Genomic DNA, 14,871 nt, shown 5'->3' with positions numbered 1-14,871 from the left:
TGTAGAGACTTTACAAGGTCTGCAGTGTGGCTTTAGACCACGTTCTTGGTAGCTCAGCAGTGCCAGTCTGTCCTGTAAATGGTGGAGGCATGGCTCATCCCCTCTGTGTGGAGTCCTGACCTTCAGCCACATTCAGGTGTGCAAGGGTCGGGGCGGTGACTGCAGAATGCTGGGTGGTGGTGGTGGTGTTTTAATTTATTTTATTTTTATTTATCTTTGGCTGCATTGGGTCTTTGTTGCTGTGCACAGGCTTTCTCTAGTTGCGACGAGGTGGGGCTATTCTTCATTGCGGTGTGCGGGCTTCTCATTGCAGTGGCTTCTCGTTGCGGAGCATGGGCTCTAGGCGCATGGACTTCAGTAATTGTGGCACGCGGTCTCAGTAGTTGTGGCTCGCGGGCTCTAGAGCTCAGGCTTGGTAGTTGTGGCGCATGGGCTTAGTTGCTCTGCGGCATGTGGGATCTTCCCGGACCAGGGCTCGAACCCGTGTCCCCTGCATTGGCAGGCGGATTCTTAACCACTGCACCACCAGGGAAGCCCCTGTTGTTTGTTTTTATGGTCTCAGAGAGTAAGAATGAATTTAACCCCAAACTAAAGCTGTGTATGTTCCCTTCATTCACCAAAATGTTACCTTTCAAAAAAAAACTAGTTTTGATTTTAACATTCCTCAAATATATTTCGTACTTCCTCTTTTGAAAAACATTGACATTTTGTGTTTACCTGACACATGGACCGTAATTCACATAATCCCATATTGTTAGACAGTTGAGTTGTCTCCAGTTCTCCTCTTGTAGCACCGCGTCCTTTTTTGCCTTAGGTGCACGGAGAGTCTGGAAACTGCTTTGATTTGATATCCCACGTAAGTACCATCAGAAGGGTTCATTACATCTCGGCAGTCTTTAGCGGTATCCCTTAATTCTACCCGTCTTTGAGGTCTATTCTTTTTCCTTTTCGTTTTGGCCGTGCCGTGAGGCTTGTGGGATCTTAGTTCCCCGAGCAGGGATTGAACCCGGGCCCACGGCCGTGAAAGTGCTGAGTCCTAACCACTGGACTGCCAGGGAATTCCTTGTTTTTGATTATATGTATGTAACGTGAGGAATCTTTCTTTTCATTTTTTAAAAGTACCATTTGGTTGTCAGGAGTAGGCAGCTTGCCTGTCTCTTCCATATCGTGGATGACAGAACGTGCGTTTATTGGTACCTGGCCCTGCGCCTTAGATGAAGTAATGCGAAGTTTGGCATTTTAGGTGGAGCCTGGAGCTCAGTTTTCCTAGGCTAGCTGGGCTTCCAGGAAACGCCCAGTTGAAAAGCATGCTGCTGTTTCCATGGTAGCCAAAGCTTCACTCTGACCCCAGCAGCTTAAACTAGCAAATTGATGCTAGAAGCATTCAGAAGAAGGGGAAGAAAAAAAAAAACTCTGGCAGCTTTTTAATTAGAAAACAAAAACCCTCCTACTCACCTGATTGTGCAAATGAAGGAAAACCATGTAAAGGTCAGAGGTGAAAAGTTAGGTAAGCGGGTCTTTCTGTGTTTTCCTAAGAAGGTAACTGTTGCAGAGAATGTTTCCTTTGGGGACAAAGCAGTGTGTCCTTGTTTCAGTGCAATTTCCTCCCACATGAGCTTTCTGGGTGTCGGATGCTAGGCCTCGCTTTCCTTCGCGTGCCGGGAACAGTTTGCTTTAGTGGAAGGTGAGGACGGATATTCTGTTCGGGAGCGTGCTGGAGTTCCGTCCTCATGCCGTGCCCTCTCGATTTTAGGAAGCAGGATAGATAGTATGTGCTTTGATAGGGTCCAATATTAAACGCGTCTTCTGTCATGTAAGCTGTCACTAGAGTTTGCCGAGTTTGCTTCCACGTGCTTTTCTGCTTATTTTAACCTGACACTGCTTTTAGATGGTCCGGAGCGGCAGCCGCCCTGTCCCCAGGGCAGAAGGGCAGGGGCAGCACGGAGTCCTGTATGGTGCTCTCTGTGCTGGCGGGGGGCGGGCAGGGGGCTCCCACACACCTGGCATCGGAGCTGACCGGGGCTCCCCCGAGGTCCTCCGGTGGAGGAGAGCCGAGCCTTCCTTGCTCCTTCTGGACTGGAGTCAGGAAGGGGGGCGCTGGCTCCCTGGTGCTTGTCATGAGCTCCACGCCACTCACCCCCTCGTCCTGCTGTAGGTTCCTTTCCTAAGAGATGATGCAGTCCTCCATGTCTGGGCAGGGCTGCAACCGTGCGGGACCTGCAGCTGTGCCCTGTCCCTGGAGGTCCTAGGAATTCTTGGTAGGAGTTCGTGGCTCTGTTGGCAATTCTGATGTTCCCTTTTTGGATGAAAAGGGGGCTTCTGGAGTTGGGTGTGCTGTCAGAGAAAACCCAAGGCCCTGGGAGTGGAGAGAGCCAAGCTGCCTGGCGTCCTTTCCATCAGCGCCCTGCCCTTGGCCGGTTGCTTCGCAACTGGAGGGTCATTGTTCTCAGGGGCCTCTTGGTACCCTTCCAGGAGGGCTCTGCCCCTGGTGCGCTTCACCGCTGTGGGTGCGCAGCTGGCCCAGTTCACCCAGCGTGCTGGGCGCACACGGATGGGCTCGGGCGTGCCTGCCAGACCCTCTGCAGGGAGCACCGTGGGCCGAGGCTCTTCCCCTCTGGTTTAGATGTGACCTCACTTGTCCTTTAGGTCCATCTGAGCCCCTGCCTCCCATCCTGCTCTCTGGGGTCACAGATATTGGCCGGGGTGGGGGAATCAGAGGTGGTCCTCCTGCCGTGCTGGGGACCAGGAAGCCCAGGGCTGGCGGAAGCCCTTTTGATGCCTACAGATTACCTCTGAGGAGGCAGGGCCAGCGCTGGCCTCCCAGCTGCTCGGGCACGAGTCTGCTTAGACGTGTTAGATGTGTTGGCTCCACACAGGGCACCGGGAACCCCAACAGGCAGGACGGCGAGGGTTTGGGGTGCGCCACATGTAAACCCCAACAGTGAGAGCCACTGCTCTTGCCTCATTGAAGACAGTGATTCCTGAAGAATCCCACATAGGCGTGACATTGTGAGATGCTGTGATCTATCTGGGGTGGGGTGGGGGGGTGACTTTTAACAAGTAGTTCTGAAGTAGAGTGTGTATTTTGAAAGTTTACTTAAATTGCAGTGTGCCAGTTTAAAGGCGCATAAAGAACGATCTCTACTATTCATTGGCATTGACACGTTGGCTTCTGCTTCCTATTCAAAAGAGCAATGGATTTTCCTCGAGCTCTGCGATTATCCTGCTCTCGTCTCTAAAGGGGGAGGGATTTCTAAAAGTTGGTTTTTCTTTTTTGAACGGAGTAATCATGCTTAGCCTGGTCCTCTGCCTTCTGTGCTTGCGAATTCATTATTATAAAGCCATCCGGGTGCCTGTGCCCACCCAGAGTGACCCAAGCTGCTCGGTTGGCCCGTGGATGGGCGGCCCAGGCGCACTTACCTCCTGCAGGGAGCGCCTTCTCCCTTCCCCGGGGTGCCAGGGTGGGAGAAAGGTTGGGATGCTGGTGTTGGGTGCCCCCCGGGTCTGATGGCTCCTGAAGGCAAAGAGAGGGCCCAGGCCACCTCCAAGGGTGCCGCGCTGCCAGGACCTTGACAGCCGGGACTGTCTGTCCTGCAGACACACAAGAGGGGCTGAGTCCACGGCTCTGAGAGCTCACAGTGGGTGTGGCGTGTGCTGAGAGCCGCCTTGCAGGGTGCCCTCTGGTTGAAGAGACCGGGCACTGTCTGGGGAGGGATCAGGGTGCAGGGCTGGGCTGTGTAGTCAACAGAAGAGAAGCCCAGGAGAAGCGAGCTGGATGCCTGCAGTGCCCAGGCCTGGGCTGTCTCTGCTCATTGCGGGCTACTCATCCCTTGGGAGGCACTTTAATTAGACTGACTTGTTACGGTGTAGCAGTAGTTTCATCCCCTGGCGCCCTGGGGCCCCTTTCCAGATTTCTTCCCATTCAGTCTCTTAATACTCCGAATATTTGACAGACACACATATGCACGCACAAGAACACACACAGTCACATCCCTCCTCGTCCCCCCCACCCCGACTTCACAGCAGACAGATGGAAAGGAGCACAAGTCAAAAGGGGCGTCAGGTCTGGCGGGCGTCACGTTCGGTTTCTGAAGTGTCCTTGACTAGGTCTCGTGACACAGAACGCTCAAAGGCTGGGTTATGAAGAGGTAAGTCGTAGATCAGCTTTTGGTCATTTCTATTTAGAGGGGCAGTGCGCTGGCCGGCCGGGACCCTCGAGAGTGAAGGGGGCATGGCCGCCGGTGTGCCTGCAGCCAGTGGCTCACACTTGGAGCGAGTTGGCCTACGGGTTCTTGGGCCCTTCCGCAGAGTTCTGTCTCGGTGGGCCCAGGTGGAACCCAGGGATCTACTTGTTTCAGACAGATTCAGTGTCTCAGTCCATTTGGCTACCGTAACAGAATACCGTAGACGGGGGAAGTCTGTCTTGGGGGGCCTGCTTCCTGGTTCATAGATGTCTCTGGGGTCTCATAAGAGCACTGATCTCATTCACGGGGCTCTGCCCTCATAACCCGGTCACCTCCTGGAGGCCCCGCCTCCTAAGCCATCACCTTGGAGGGTAGGGTTTCAACGTGCGTATCTGAGGGGGACACAGACGTTCAGGCCAGAGCACACACTAATCCACATGGATGTTGGGCTGTGTGTTAAACATGTCTAGTTTAAGTCTATGTTAATTTTATAATTCTTTAGCCCAAATACGCTGGACTAGAGGCACATTTGAGTGAGTGATCACAGGAAAGTGACACACATAATACCTGAGGCAGGTCAATTCGCAACTGGATAGTTTCAGGTGTGAGAAAGGGTCCCCAAGTCATGGCACGACCACCTCTTCATGCCTTTCTGGTCAGATGTTTTTGACTGTGTCTTCTGTTTTTCTAATGTAAGGACACAACATTTAAAAAAAATAAACTTTATTTTTTAGAACAGTTTTAGGTCCACAGCAAAATTTAGCATAAAGCACAGAGTTCCTCCTGTAAACCCCCATCCTCAGACACACACAGCCTCCCCCGTTACCAGCTTCCCCCGCCAGCGTGGTGTGTTTGGTAAATGGTCGATCCTCCATCCACACGTCCTAACCCTCGAGAGCCCAGAGTTGACGTTGAGGTCGCTCTTGGTGGTGCGTTCCTGGGTTTGGGCACGCGTGCAGTGCCGTGTATCTGCCATTAGATAGTGGTGGTTTCACTGCCCTAAACATCTGTGCTCATTCTTTCCACCCTCATGCCACACACACGGCGGGTGGCAACCACTGGTCCTTTTACTGTTTCCGTAGTTTTGCCTTTTCCAGAATGTCATGTAGTCGGAATCCTCTAGCGTGTGGCTTTCTCAGGTTGGCTTCTGTCACTTAGTAATGTGCGTTTAAGGCTTCTCCATGGCTTTTCATGGTTTGATGGCTCATTTCTTTTTAGTGCTGGATACTGTTTCATTGATGTATTTATTGATTCACCTACTGCAGGACATCTTGGTTGTTTCCAAGTTTTGGGCATTATGAATAAAGCTGCTGTAAACATCCATGTGCAGGTTTTTGTGTGGACCTAAGTTTTCAGCTCCTTTGGGCAAATACCAAGGAGCACGATGGCTGGATCGCATGGTAAGAGTGTGTTTAGTTTTGGAAGAAGCTACCAAACTGTCTTCCAAAGCGGCTGCACCATGTTGTGTTCCCACCAGCAGTGAACGAGGGTTCCTGTTGCTCCACAGACTCGCCAGCGTTCGGTGGTGTCAGCGCTCTGGACTTTGGCCATTCTAATAGGCGTAGAGTGGTATCTCATTGTTTTAATTTGCATTTCCCTGATGTCAGATGATATGCAGCATCTTTTCAGGTGCTTATCTGCCATCTCCGTGTCCCCTTTGGTGAGGTGTCTGTTCAGGTCTTTGGCCCATCCTTTTTTGTTTGTTCAAAATGTAAATTTATTTATTTATTTATTTTTGGCTGCGTTGTTGCTGCGTGTGGGCTTTCTCTAGTTGCAGCGAGCGGGGGCTTCTCATCATGGTGGCTTCTCGTTGCGGAGCACAGGCTCTAGGCATGCGGGTTTCAGTAGTTGTAGCACGTGGGCTCAGTAGTTGTGGCTCATGGGCTCTAGAGCGCAGGCTCAGTAGTTGTGGCACACGGGCTTAGTTGTCCCGCGGCATGTGGGATCTTAGTTCCCTGACCGGAGATCGAACCCACGTCCCCTGCCTTGGTAGGCAGATTCTTAACCACCGGACCACCAGGGAAGTCCCGAGAGGAAATAACTTTATAAACAAATTTACCAGAATGTTTTTTCTTTCTTATCAAGGGTACTTTGACCTTGCTTGATTTGATGTTATACCTTTTTAGCTCTTGGTCCAAAAGCTGGTCTTCTGTGTGGTATGCAGGTGTCGTTGGTCCGGTTTCCCCGGCTTCTGTGTCGACCTAGATTAGTGTTGTGTGCTGCAGAAAGTTAGGAAAGTCAGATGGGCTCAGCTGAGGCTAATAGTTGGCGATGTCTTATGAAGATACTAGCAGTTGTAGTGGATTTTCCGAGGGTAGAGATGCCTGCTTTAAATGGTGCGTGCACAAAGCCACCAGGCACCGCGCAACCTGCGCCGCCCGTCTCCCGTGCCTGGAAGGCTGCACGCACGCCTGCACGTGCGGGCCCGTGAAGGGAACAAACGTGCGTTAACCCCCCTTCGTCCATTTTCCAGCACGTGTGGGTCACTGACCTTCGTTACCGCATTCACACAGAGTATTGTGATTGTCATGTAGCCTCTTCACTGTAACTGAAGCTGGGATTGCCTGTCAAAAATTAGTCTGGGGGCTTCCCTGGTGGCGCAGTGGTTGAGAGTCCGCCGCTGATGCAGGGGACACGCGTTCGTGCCCCGGTCCGGGAGGATCCCACATGCCACGGAGCGGCTGGGCCCGTGAGCCATGGCTGCTGAGCCTGCGCGTCCGGAGCCTGTGCTCCGCAACGGGAGAGGCCACAGCAGTGAGAGGCCCACGTACCGCAAAAAAAAAAAAAAAAAAAAAAATTATTCTGCAGTTAACTTTCTGATGACGTGACACAGCAAATGGTAGGAAGTCACGTGCTTTGGCACGAGTTACCCTTAAATTAGAAACAGGACAGTAGGGGAAGTTGTTGATTGGAACAGTTGTAGTTTCACTTGTCTCAGTGCACCTGCGAATCATAACCAAATCGTTTTCAGTGACAGCCCGGCAGGCCCTGCGGCAGGCTCCAGGGTGAAACCTGTCTTCGGAGGTCGTCTGGTTTCTTTGAAGAGCAGACGCCGGAACAGGTCACAACACAAACTTCTCCACACTTTTCGGCAGCTCAAGAGGAGGCCCTTAGGAACACGCAGCTGCCAGTGCTTTCGGGAAGCAGCAGCTAATCCTCCTTGCATTGCTTCAGGCTGTTGTCATTTAGCTTGGGCATGTGTTTTTACATTAGGTGCTTCAGAAGAGAGCATTTTCATGGCTTTAGGTATTATATAGTTAACAACACCAGCCTTTGTATGAAATAGCTTCCTTAAAGAAAACAGTTTGCCTGCTGTAAGATTGCTTCACGGCACCATGTCATGAGCAGCGAATCTGGTTTTGTGTGTCCCTTCGGTCCCCTGGGCGTGGTGACACCCTGAGCGCAGGCGTCCTTACTCCACTCACGCCTTCTTTTTCTTCTTCTCAAAGCTGCCCTCCTTCCCTTTTCTGGCAGAGCAGAGCACTGATGTCTTCAGTGGGGCCATCTGTCTTGGGGCCCTCAAGACAGAGTAAGGGTGGGAAGCTATAAAGGGAAGGCTTTCAGAGCCCAGGAAAGGTGCCTGCATGCCCCCTGGGTCCCTGTCCCACGCCCCGAGCTGGTGCTGTGCTTAGTTCAGACTGGGCCGGGGGTGGGGGTGGGGGGCGAGTCCAATTCTCCATTCAGGTAAGCGGGGGACTAGATGCATGTTGGTAATGGTTAGATTTGCTGTTAATTTGGTTATAGTCTCCCTTTCCTCCATTTTCACTCAGTTAAAGAACTAGGTTATCAAATTAAAGTATAAAAATCGCTAGCATTCACTTGATGGGAAGGGACTCACATGGACTTTCCAGGGCATTGGAAATGTTCTGTGTCTCCACATAAACTAGTCAAAACTGATTGAATGGTACCTTTTCACCGAGTATAAATTATACCTGAGGAAATGAACAAGCACTCCTCCCCTTCGCGTATGCAAACCAACCAGTTGGAAAATACAAAGGAAGAGAGAATCCCGTCTACAGTGGCCACAAAAAAGATAAAATAATTAGGAAGAAACTTAACAAGAAATGTGCAAAACTGTAGAAGGAATCTTTTGACATCCTCCCGAAAGGCACTGGGGTGGACTGGGGTACATGGAGAAACTGCCCTAAGGATGGCAGTTCTCCCTCGGCTAGTTTATAAAATCAGTGGAATCTCACTGAATATACCAACAGCCCCCCTCCGCCCCCCGAGCTAGTCAAGCTCTTAAAGGTCACACACTCATGAAGCTCTTGCAAATAAAAAGGCAGGAGTGAAAAGGAGAGCTCTGGGAAGAGAAGCTACAGAGGGAAGTGGCTCCCCAGACCTCAGGACCTGCTGGCGGCTCTGTCCTTGCATAGTGCCTTGCTGGGTGCGGGCAGACGGGCTCGCGGGACGGAGAGAACCGGGGATGAACCGAGACATATAGACCCAGCGCAGACGGAGTCAGTGTGAGATGATAAGGGAGAAATCTCCAAGTGCTGGGAGTGGACTTGTAAATAAATCATGTCGAGACAACCTCACGGCCATTGGGAAAATGGGACACAGCGAGGGTGGAGGGCCCTCCTGCCCTGCAGGCTGAGTTCTTCCCTCTGCCCCCCTCCCCCGCCAGAAACAGCGTCAGGGCAGGATCTGGATGCTGGACGAGCCCCCCAACAGGTCACAGCCCCGCCCCAGCCCTGGGCAGGCTCCCCTTTTGAGAAGACGGTGCTCGTGGCCGGGGTTAAAGTGGGACCCATGGGTACGTCTGGAAGTGCACAGTCCCTGGGCCACCAGACTGGCCAGCAGGACACCGAGTGTGAAGCAGACTCCGCTGACAGGTTAAGCAGCTGTGCCCGCCCCTGGCTGTGAGGGAGACGGTCACCCTACCCTGGAGAAGTCCTGCGAGTGGAGGCGTCCAGCCAGGGGCTCCCTCCCTCTCCCTCACGTTCTTTCCAGAGGCCACTGTTGGACCATTCTTAGAAATTTAGTGGGAACCCCAAACAGGAGGGACTCGGGTGTGGTGACTTGCTTTGCATTGTAGAGGGGACACGCTTGCACTGACCTGGTGGTCTGTTGGCGTGCGGCTTTCCTAAGGACGCAGGGCCCTTTGCTCCCCAAGGGTTCGGTCTCTACCTCCTTGGCTTTCCCAGTAAGTTCAAGACCTCTTGCTTAGCTATCTTTAGCCGATTCCGCAGGCCCTTCAGCACGTGCAGCCGTAGGCCTGGGGTTGGAACCCAGAGCCTGAACATGATGGAGGCCAGGCAGTTGGCTGTGCTTCCTCTGCAGCCCCTCGCTGGCTCTTACGCACCTTCTCTTTGCAAATAAATACCAGGAAATGCCACCACCTGTGGCCTAGGTGATCGACGGGGAGGGAACAGGTTGCACCTCTTCCTGCTTATAAACCTGACCCTAGACGCCACCCCTCCTCGGGGAGCCAGTGCCTTGAGCTCACCTGCGCTTCCTGTTCTGCTTTGAGCAGAGGCTGTTTTAGGAAAACAAAGGGAAGTGAGTTCACTTCAACTCAAAGTGAAGTTGAGTTTGCAGCTTCTGGGCTAGCTGATTGATTCAGAGTGTGATAAGGTTTCAGCGTTTTTAGGAGAGCCTTTTTCCTGTCTAATAATAACCTTAGGGAACAACCATGCTCTGCAGGATGCTGTGGAGGCATCCTGGCTGCTGCAGGGCGCTGAGCCCATCCCTGACCTCCACTCTGAGCCTCAGTAGCAACCCCTCCCCCTAGTCGTGACGACCAAAAACATCTCCAGGCATCACCCAGGGCGGGGTCCCCAAGGGTGCCGGTTGGCCCTGGGTGAGACCCACGGCCTTAAAATAATTCGAGTGCGCCGTTACACAGCTTTATTGCCTACTTTTTAGCCGTTGCTGAAACGACTCCTAGCGGAGTTTGCTGTATTTCGGGCCTGAGTCTCAGGATAGATACACAGTGGTACAAGGGGTGATGGGACAGAACTGAAGGGTTTGATGATTATAATTGAGTCCTTAGCATTTCTGAGAAAACCAGTCACAGTCGTTCGGCTGGTCAGTCAGTGTTCAAGACACGTCTGGATGTTCTGTCTTCACATGAAAATGACCCCTTACCTAGTGGAAAAAGGCATTTAAAATCACTGACCCTGTTCTGGTGTAAGAGTGACACGTTGACTCAAGGGAAGGTCCCGAGATTTTTGTCTCAGGATGGGAATCACTCGAAGGGCAGGGGTGGGATGAGAACCGTAGGGTGTTGGAAGGTGTTCATGCTGGGTGTTTTGTTTTCATACTGTTTTGTTTACATTGTATATGTGAGAGAGTTTCATGGTAATGTTTTGTAAAAAGATTGTAGCAGGGTGCCAGTTTGGAAATACTTTTTTTCCCCTCAAATAAATTCATTCATTCATTCATTCATGCATTTATTTATTTATTTTTGGCTGTTTTAGGTCTTTGTTGCTGCACACTGGCTTTTCTCTAGTTGCGGTGAGCGGGGGCTACTCTTCATTGCGGTGCGTGGGCTTCTCATTGTTGTGGCTTCTCTTGTTGCAGAGCACGGGCTCTAGGCACACGGGCTTAAGTAGTTGTGGCACATGGGCTCAGTAGTTGTGCCTCACGGGCTCTAGAGCGCAGGCTCAGTGGTTGTGGTGCACGGGCTTAGTTGCTCCGCGGCATGTGGGATCTTCCCGGACCAGGGCTCGAACCCGTGTCCCCTGCATCGGCAGGTGGATTCTTAACCACTGCGCCACCGGGGAAGCCCGGAAATGCTGGTTTTAATCCAGATACTGATTATACAGTAGAGAGGACATTTATAAATGTGATAGAAATCTCAGGTGTGAAGGCTGCAGTTTGGAATTGTCATTAAACTTGAGGCCTAAGAAGCAAATTTGTAGGTAGGATCACTTGGACCTGTGATTCCCTGGGAAGTTTGGGCTGAAGGAAAGAGAGCATGAGGAGACCCCAGCATGGTGGAGTAGTGAAGCTGGGGTTCCGGAGCCCCAGGGTAGCAGCTCAGCGGTGCCAGCAGTCGGGCTGGGAACCCGCCATCACTTCCAGGGCTCCCTGAGGAGGGCACTCGGCGAAGGCCACCCCTTGATTTCTGGTCCTTTCTGGGGAGAAGGGGAGAAGGAGTTAAGATCATCTTGGGTTAAGTGAATATTAACCAGAAGTATTTTTATTTAAAACGATGGTTGAAAATTTTCAGTAAGCCCTCAGCTACCGACCTACCTTAACGTAACATCACATTTTCTGTGATTTCACCTCGGGTTGAACGGAAGCTGTGTCGGAAGGCCGTGTGCAGAAGAGCAAGGGTGTTACTGCATCCGTGCTCTGGCCTTGCACAGGGCAGACGGTTGCTTTCCTAAAACCTTTCTAAGGGGACGTTTCTAGTTAGGTTCTCGGCAATCCACACTTGGTAGTGGTGTGTTCATCCAGGTAGAGACAGCGTCACAAAGCTGGGTCATAGGTACCGGGATGGTGGAAACAGGATTGAGGGACGGGTTCCAGGGCCCCGTGGAATGTCCTGTCTGGGTGGGGGTCCTCAGGCCCCTCAACGTGGTGTTCAGTGTTCGGCACGCGTTGCGTGTATGTTTTTTCCTGGAGAGGCACTCTTTCATTTCATTAGCAAAGGGCTTCATAACAAACAGGTCAAGGACCACGGCTGTAGACGGCCCACAAAAGGAATCCAGCGCCTCAGGGTGGACTCTGAGCCTCCCATGTGCCCCTTCCCTGGGCGGGGTCCCCGCACCCAGCGGGCTGTCACTGCCAAGGAGCTCTCTTTCTGTCTCCCTTTCTCCCTTTGTTGTCCCGTCTCTATCCTCCCCCCACGATTGATTCCATGCAGGAAAATGTTGTTCTTCTAAAAACTGGGTTTTGTTTTCTCCGCAGATGACCTAGGGTAAGGACCAGTGAACGGAGGCCCATGGTCTCCGAGAGGCTGAGGACCAGCCCCTCGAGCAGGGCGCCCGGATCCCGGGGTGGGAGGCCCTGAGGCCCCGTCTGACCGGGCAGGGCTTTTCCTCTCTTGCAGATCAACCAGTCCCTCGATGGGGAGCGACGGCGGCCTACCTCTGTGTGTCACCTGCCCACCTCTCTGTAGCAAGGAAAGGAGCTTCAGCACTTCTTCAGTAATGATGATGAAACTGGTATTAACTGAATGGCATTTATGGATTTTTAACTCTAATTCACAGTAAACCAGCAAGCCATATGTTGAATCCAACCAAAAATCGTTCTATTCTGCTGCGTGTCTCATCTGATTGTGAGAAGTTTCGAGATACCTGTTTGTACAAAGAGGAATATAAGTATTATTACTTGCTGGAGGAACACACTGAAGCAGAAAGAGAAGACGTCTTAATTTATCCTTAAAGATATATGATAGAATTATTTATATAGGTAGAGTAAATATATATATATATATATTTTTGGTGGTAATGAAAATGGCCCCGCAGAATGCCGACTCGGAATCTCTGCGAGTTCAGGAGTTGCCGGTGCCCCTGCCGGACCTGCAGAAGCCGGGGAGTGCGGAGGCGGAGACGCACGACGAGACCGTCAGCGAGGGGTCCATAGACCGCATCCCCGTGCGCCTGTGGGTGATGCACGGGGCTGTGATGTTTGGCAGGGAGTTCTGTTACGCCATGGAGACGGCGCTGGTCACGCCGATCCTGCTGCAGATCGGTAAGTGCCGCCTGGGCTTCCACGGGGTCCTGGCCCCGGGCCTTACACGCCTGTGAGTGTCGGCACGCACACGGAGCACCGCACGCTGGCTGACGGCTGTCCCCGGCCTCCTCTCCCTTCAGCCTCCTCCGATGGGCTTTCCCCGTGTCCCCTGGCGGGGGTGGGGTGGGGTGGGGGGGAGGTCCTCGGATGCTCTCGTGGAGTCAGAGGTCCCAGCCAGCTGGTGGCTGGGCGTTCGGGCGTGTGTGGCGTTCCCAAGCTCTGGCCCAGCGCGTGCCCACCTCCCCCGAGGTGCCTCCAGACGCGGCCACCAGCTGGGTAAGCCCTTGAACCCCGCTGCCCCTCACTCGTTCGTAAAGTGAGGTCAGTCGCAGACCAGCCCGGGTTGTTGGGCAGGAGACATGCCCGCGCTCAGAACAGGGCCTGGCTGAAGAAGACACCAAAGAATGCTGTGTGTGTTTGTTTGTTTTGTTTTACTTTCATCATATTGTTGTTATTATCGACTTAAATCTGAGTTTACTGTGGACTTTAGGTGGCTGAATGATGGATATTTCCAGAAATTCTCAGAGGTAACACTCAGGTTAGCATTACTAAGCCTGGTATATGAAAACGCTGGCATCCCTTCCAAATTACCACTGGGGGTGCCTTAGGCCCTAAAAATGTGGCCAGGGTATTTAATTTTCCCCGTTGTCTAAGAAAGTTTTAAAATCTGTAATTTTCCAACTGGATAAGGGGCCAGACTATTTAGAAGCATGTTTCATTCTAGAATTCCACATGTGTCTAGTAAAATATTTAAACAATCTATTTATTTTGGCTGTTACAGGAAAGTTTCTCTGAACGTGGTAAAATGTTTCTTGTTCAGAGAGCACAGGCTAAGGCCCAGCGTGGTGCAGATCAGTTGGAGAAGCGCGCGGCCCCTTCAGTTATGAACAGGCCCCCTGGCGTCAGGGCGCTCTGCAGGCAGGTGCACTTGGGCATTTCACGGCACAGCAGGTGCCGCACCTGTCTTGTCAGGCACGTTAATAAAGGAGCGGGCTCGTCACTCTTAGTGTTTAGGTTGCTGTGTTTCAACATGTTTTCCCTTGTTCTTGTTCCCTTCCCGGTGTTCTATTTTTCATCTTTAAAAATAAGAGGCCTGGGCTTCCCTGGTGGCGCAGTGGTTGGGAGTCCGCCTGCCGATGCAGGGGACGCGGGTTCGTGCCCCGGTCCAGGAAGATCCCACATGCCTCGGAGCGGCTGGGCCCGTGAGCCATGGCCGCTGGGCCGGCACGTCCGGAGCCTGTGCTCCACAACGGGAGAGGCCACAGCAGTGAGAGGCCCGCGTACCGCAAAAAAAAAAAAAAAAGGACCTGAGAAAGTGGCCCGGATGAGTTAAGAACCTTTTCTGGAGAGTTGGGGGTGGTGGAGTGTGCACCACGTGGGTCACTCTTTGTTCTTTCATCCGTGTGTTGATCACCTCTCATTTACCCTGCTCACCTTCCTCGGGTGCCCACATGTGCCAGGCCACTGGGGGTGGATAGGGCGCCATGTCTGTCCCCGTGCGGCTTAGTCCTCGTGCTGGAGGTGGGGGAGTGACCCGCCTTTGCTGAGAGGAGAAGAGCTGGGGTGAGATGCCGGCCCCCAGAGGTTGCGGCACCGCCTCCCGGGCGGGCTGGGGAGACCTCTCAGGGTGGGCGGCTCCAGAGTGGCAGTGAGGCGAGAGGCTTGGAGACCACCTTTGTGGCCAGACCTCAGGATGGGGTACATCCGGTGGCAGTTAATCTTACCAAGCATTTATTTTGTCCCTTTGATGTGCAGCGATGTGGGTTCGTGGGTTGAGGCTTTAACGAAAGCAGTGTGGCTAAGCTTATGGGGTCAGAGTCAGGCACCATTATTTAACTTCTAGATCATCTCACCGTGGTTATGGTGACAAGTACAGAATTCAGAACCTCTGATTACTGAGAAATAAGTTGGTAAGATTGGTAGAGATTTGGGAGCTCTTATTTCCACATTTCCTTGGTGATAAGTCATGTGTATTGTGGCTCAAAACCCTGGAACCAGC

At 52.4% G+C, this 14,871-nt stretch overlaps 1 protein-coding gene across 3 annotated transcripts in view; it reads left to right on the top strand.

Annotated features, from left to right (window-relative positions):
- Positions 1 to 14,871, top strand: part of SLC45A4 (solute carrier family 45 member 4) — a 73,916-nt gene that overhangs the window by 28,188 nt on the left and 30,857 nt on the right. For all 3 annotated transcript variants that reach the window (XM_049700434.1, XM_033419720.2, XM_004265293.4), the window contains exon 2: positions 12,187 to 12,830. In XM_049700434.1, coding sequence (XP_049556391.1) covers positions 12,587 to 12,830 — 244 coding nt within the window. In that variant the 5' untranslated portion in view covers positions 12,187 to 12,586. The remainder of the gene's footprint in view (positions 1 to 12,186; positions 12,831 to 14,871) is intronic.

Source organism: Orcinus orca, chromosome 17 (assembly GCF_937001465.1).
Source record: "Orcinus orca chromosome 17, mOrcOrc1.1, whole genome shotgun sequence".
Taxonomy (NCBI): domain Eukaryota; kingdom Metazoa; phylum Chordata; class Mammalia; order Artiodactyla; family Delphinidae; genus Orcinus; species Orcinus orca.
This window is presented reverse-complemented; position numbering and strand designations above follow the sequence as displayed.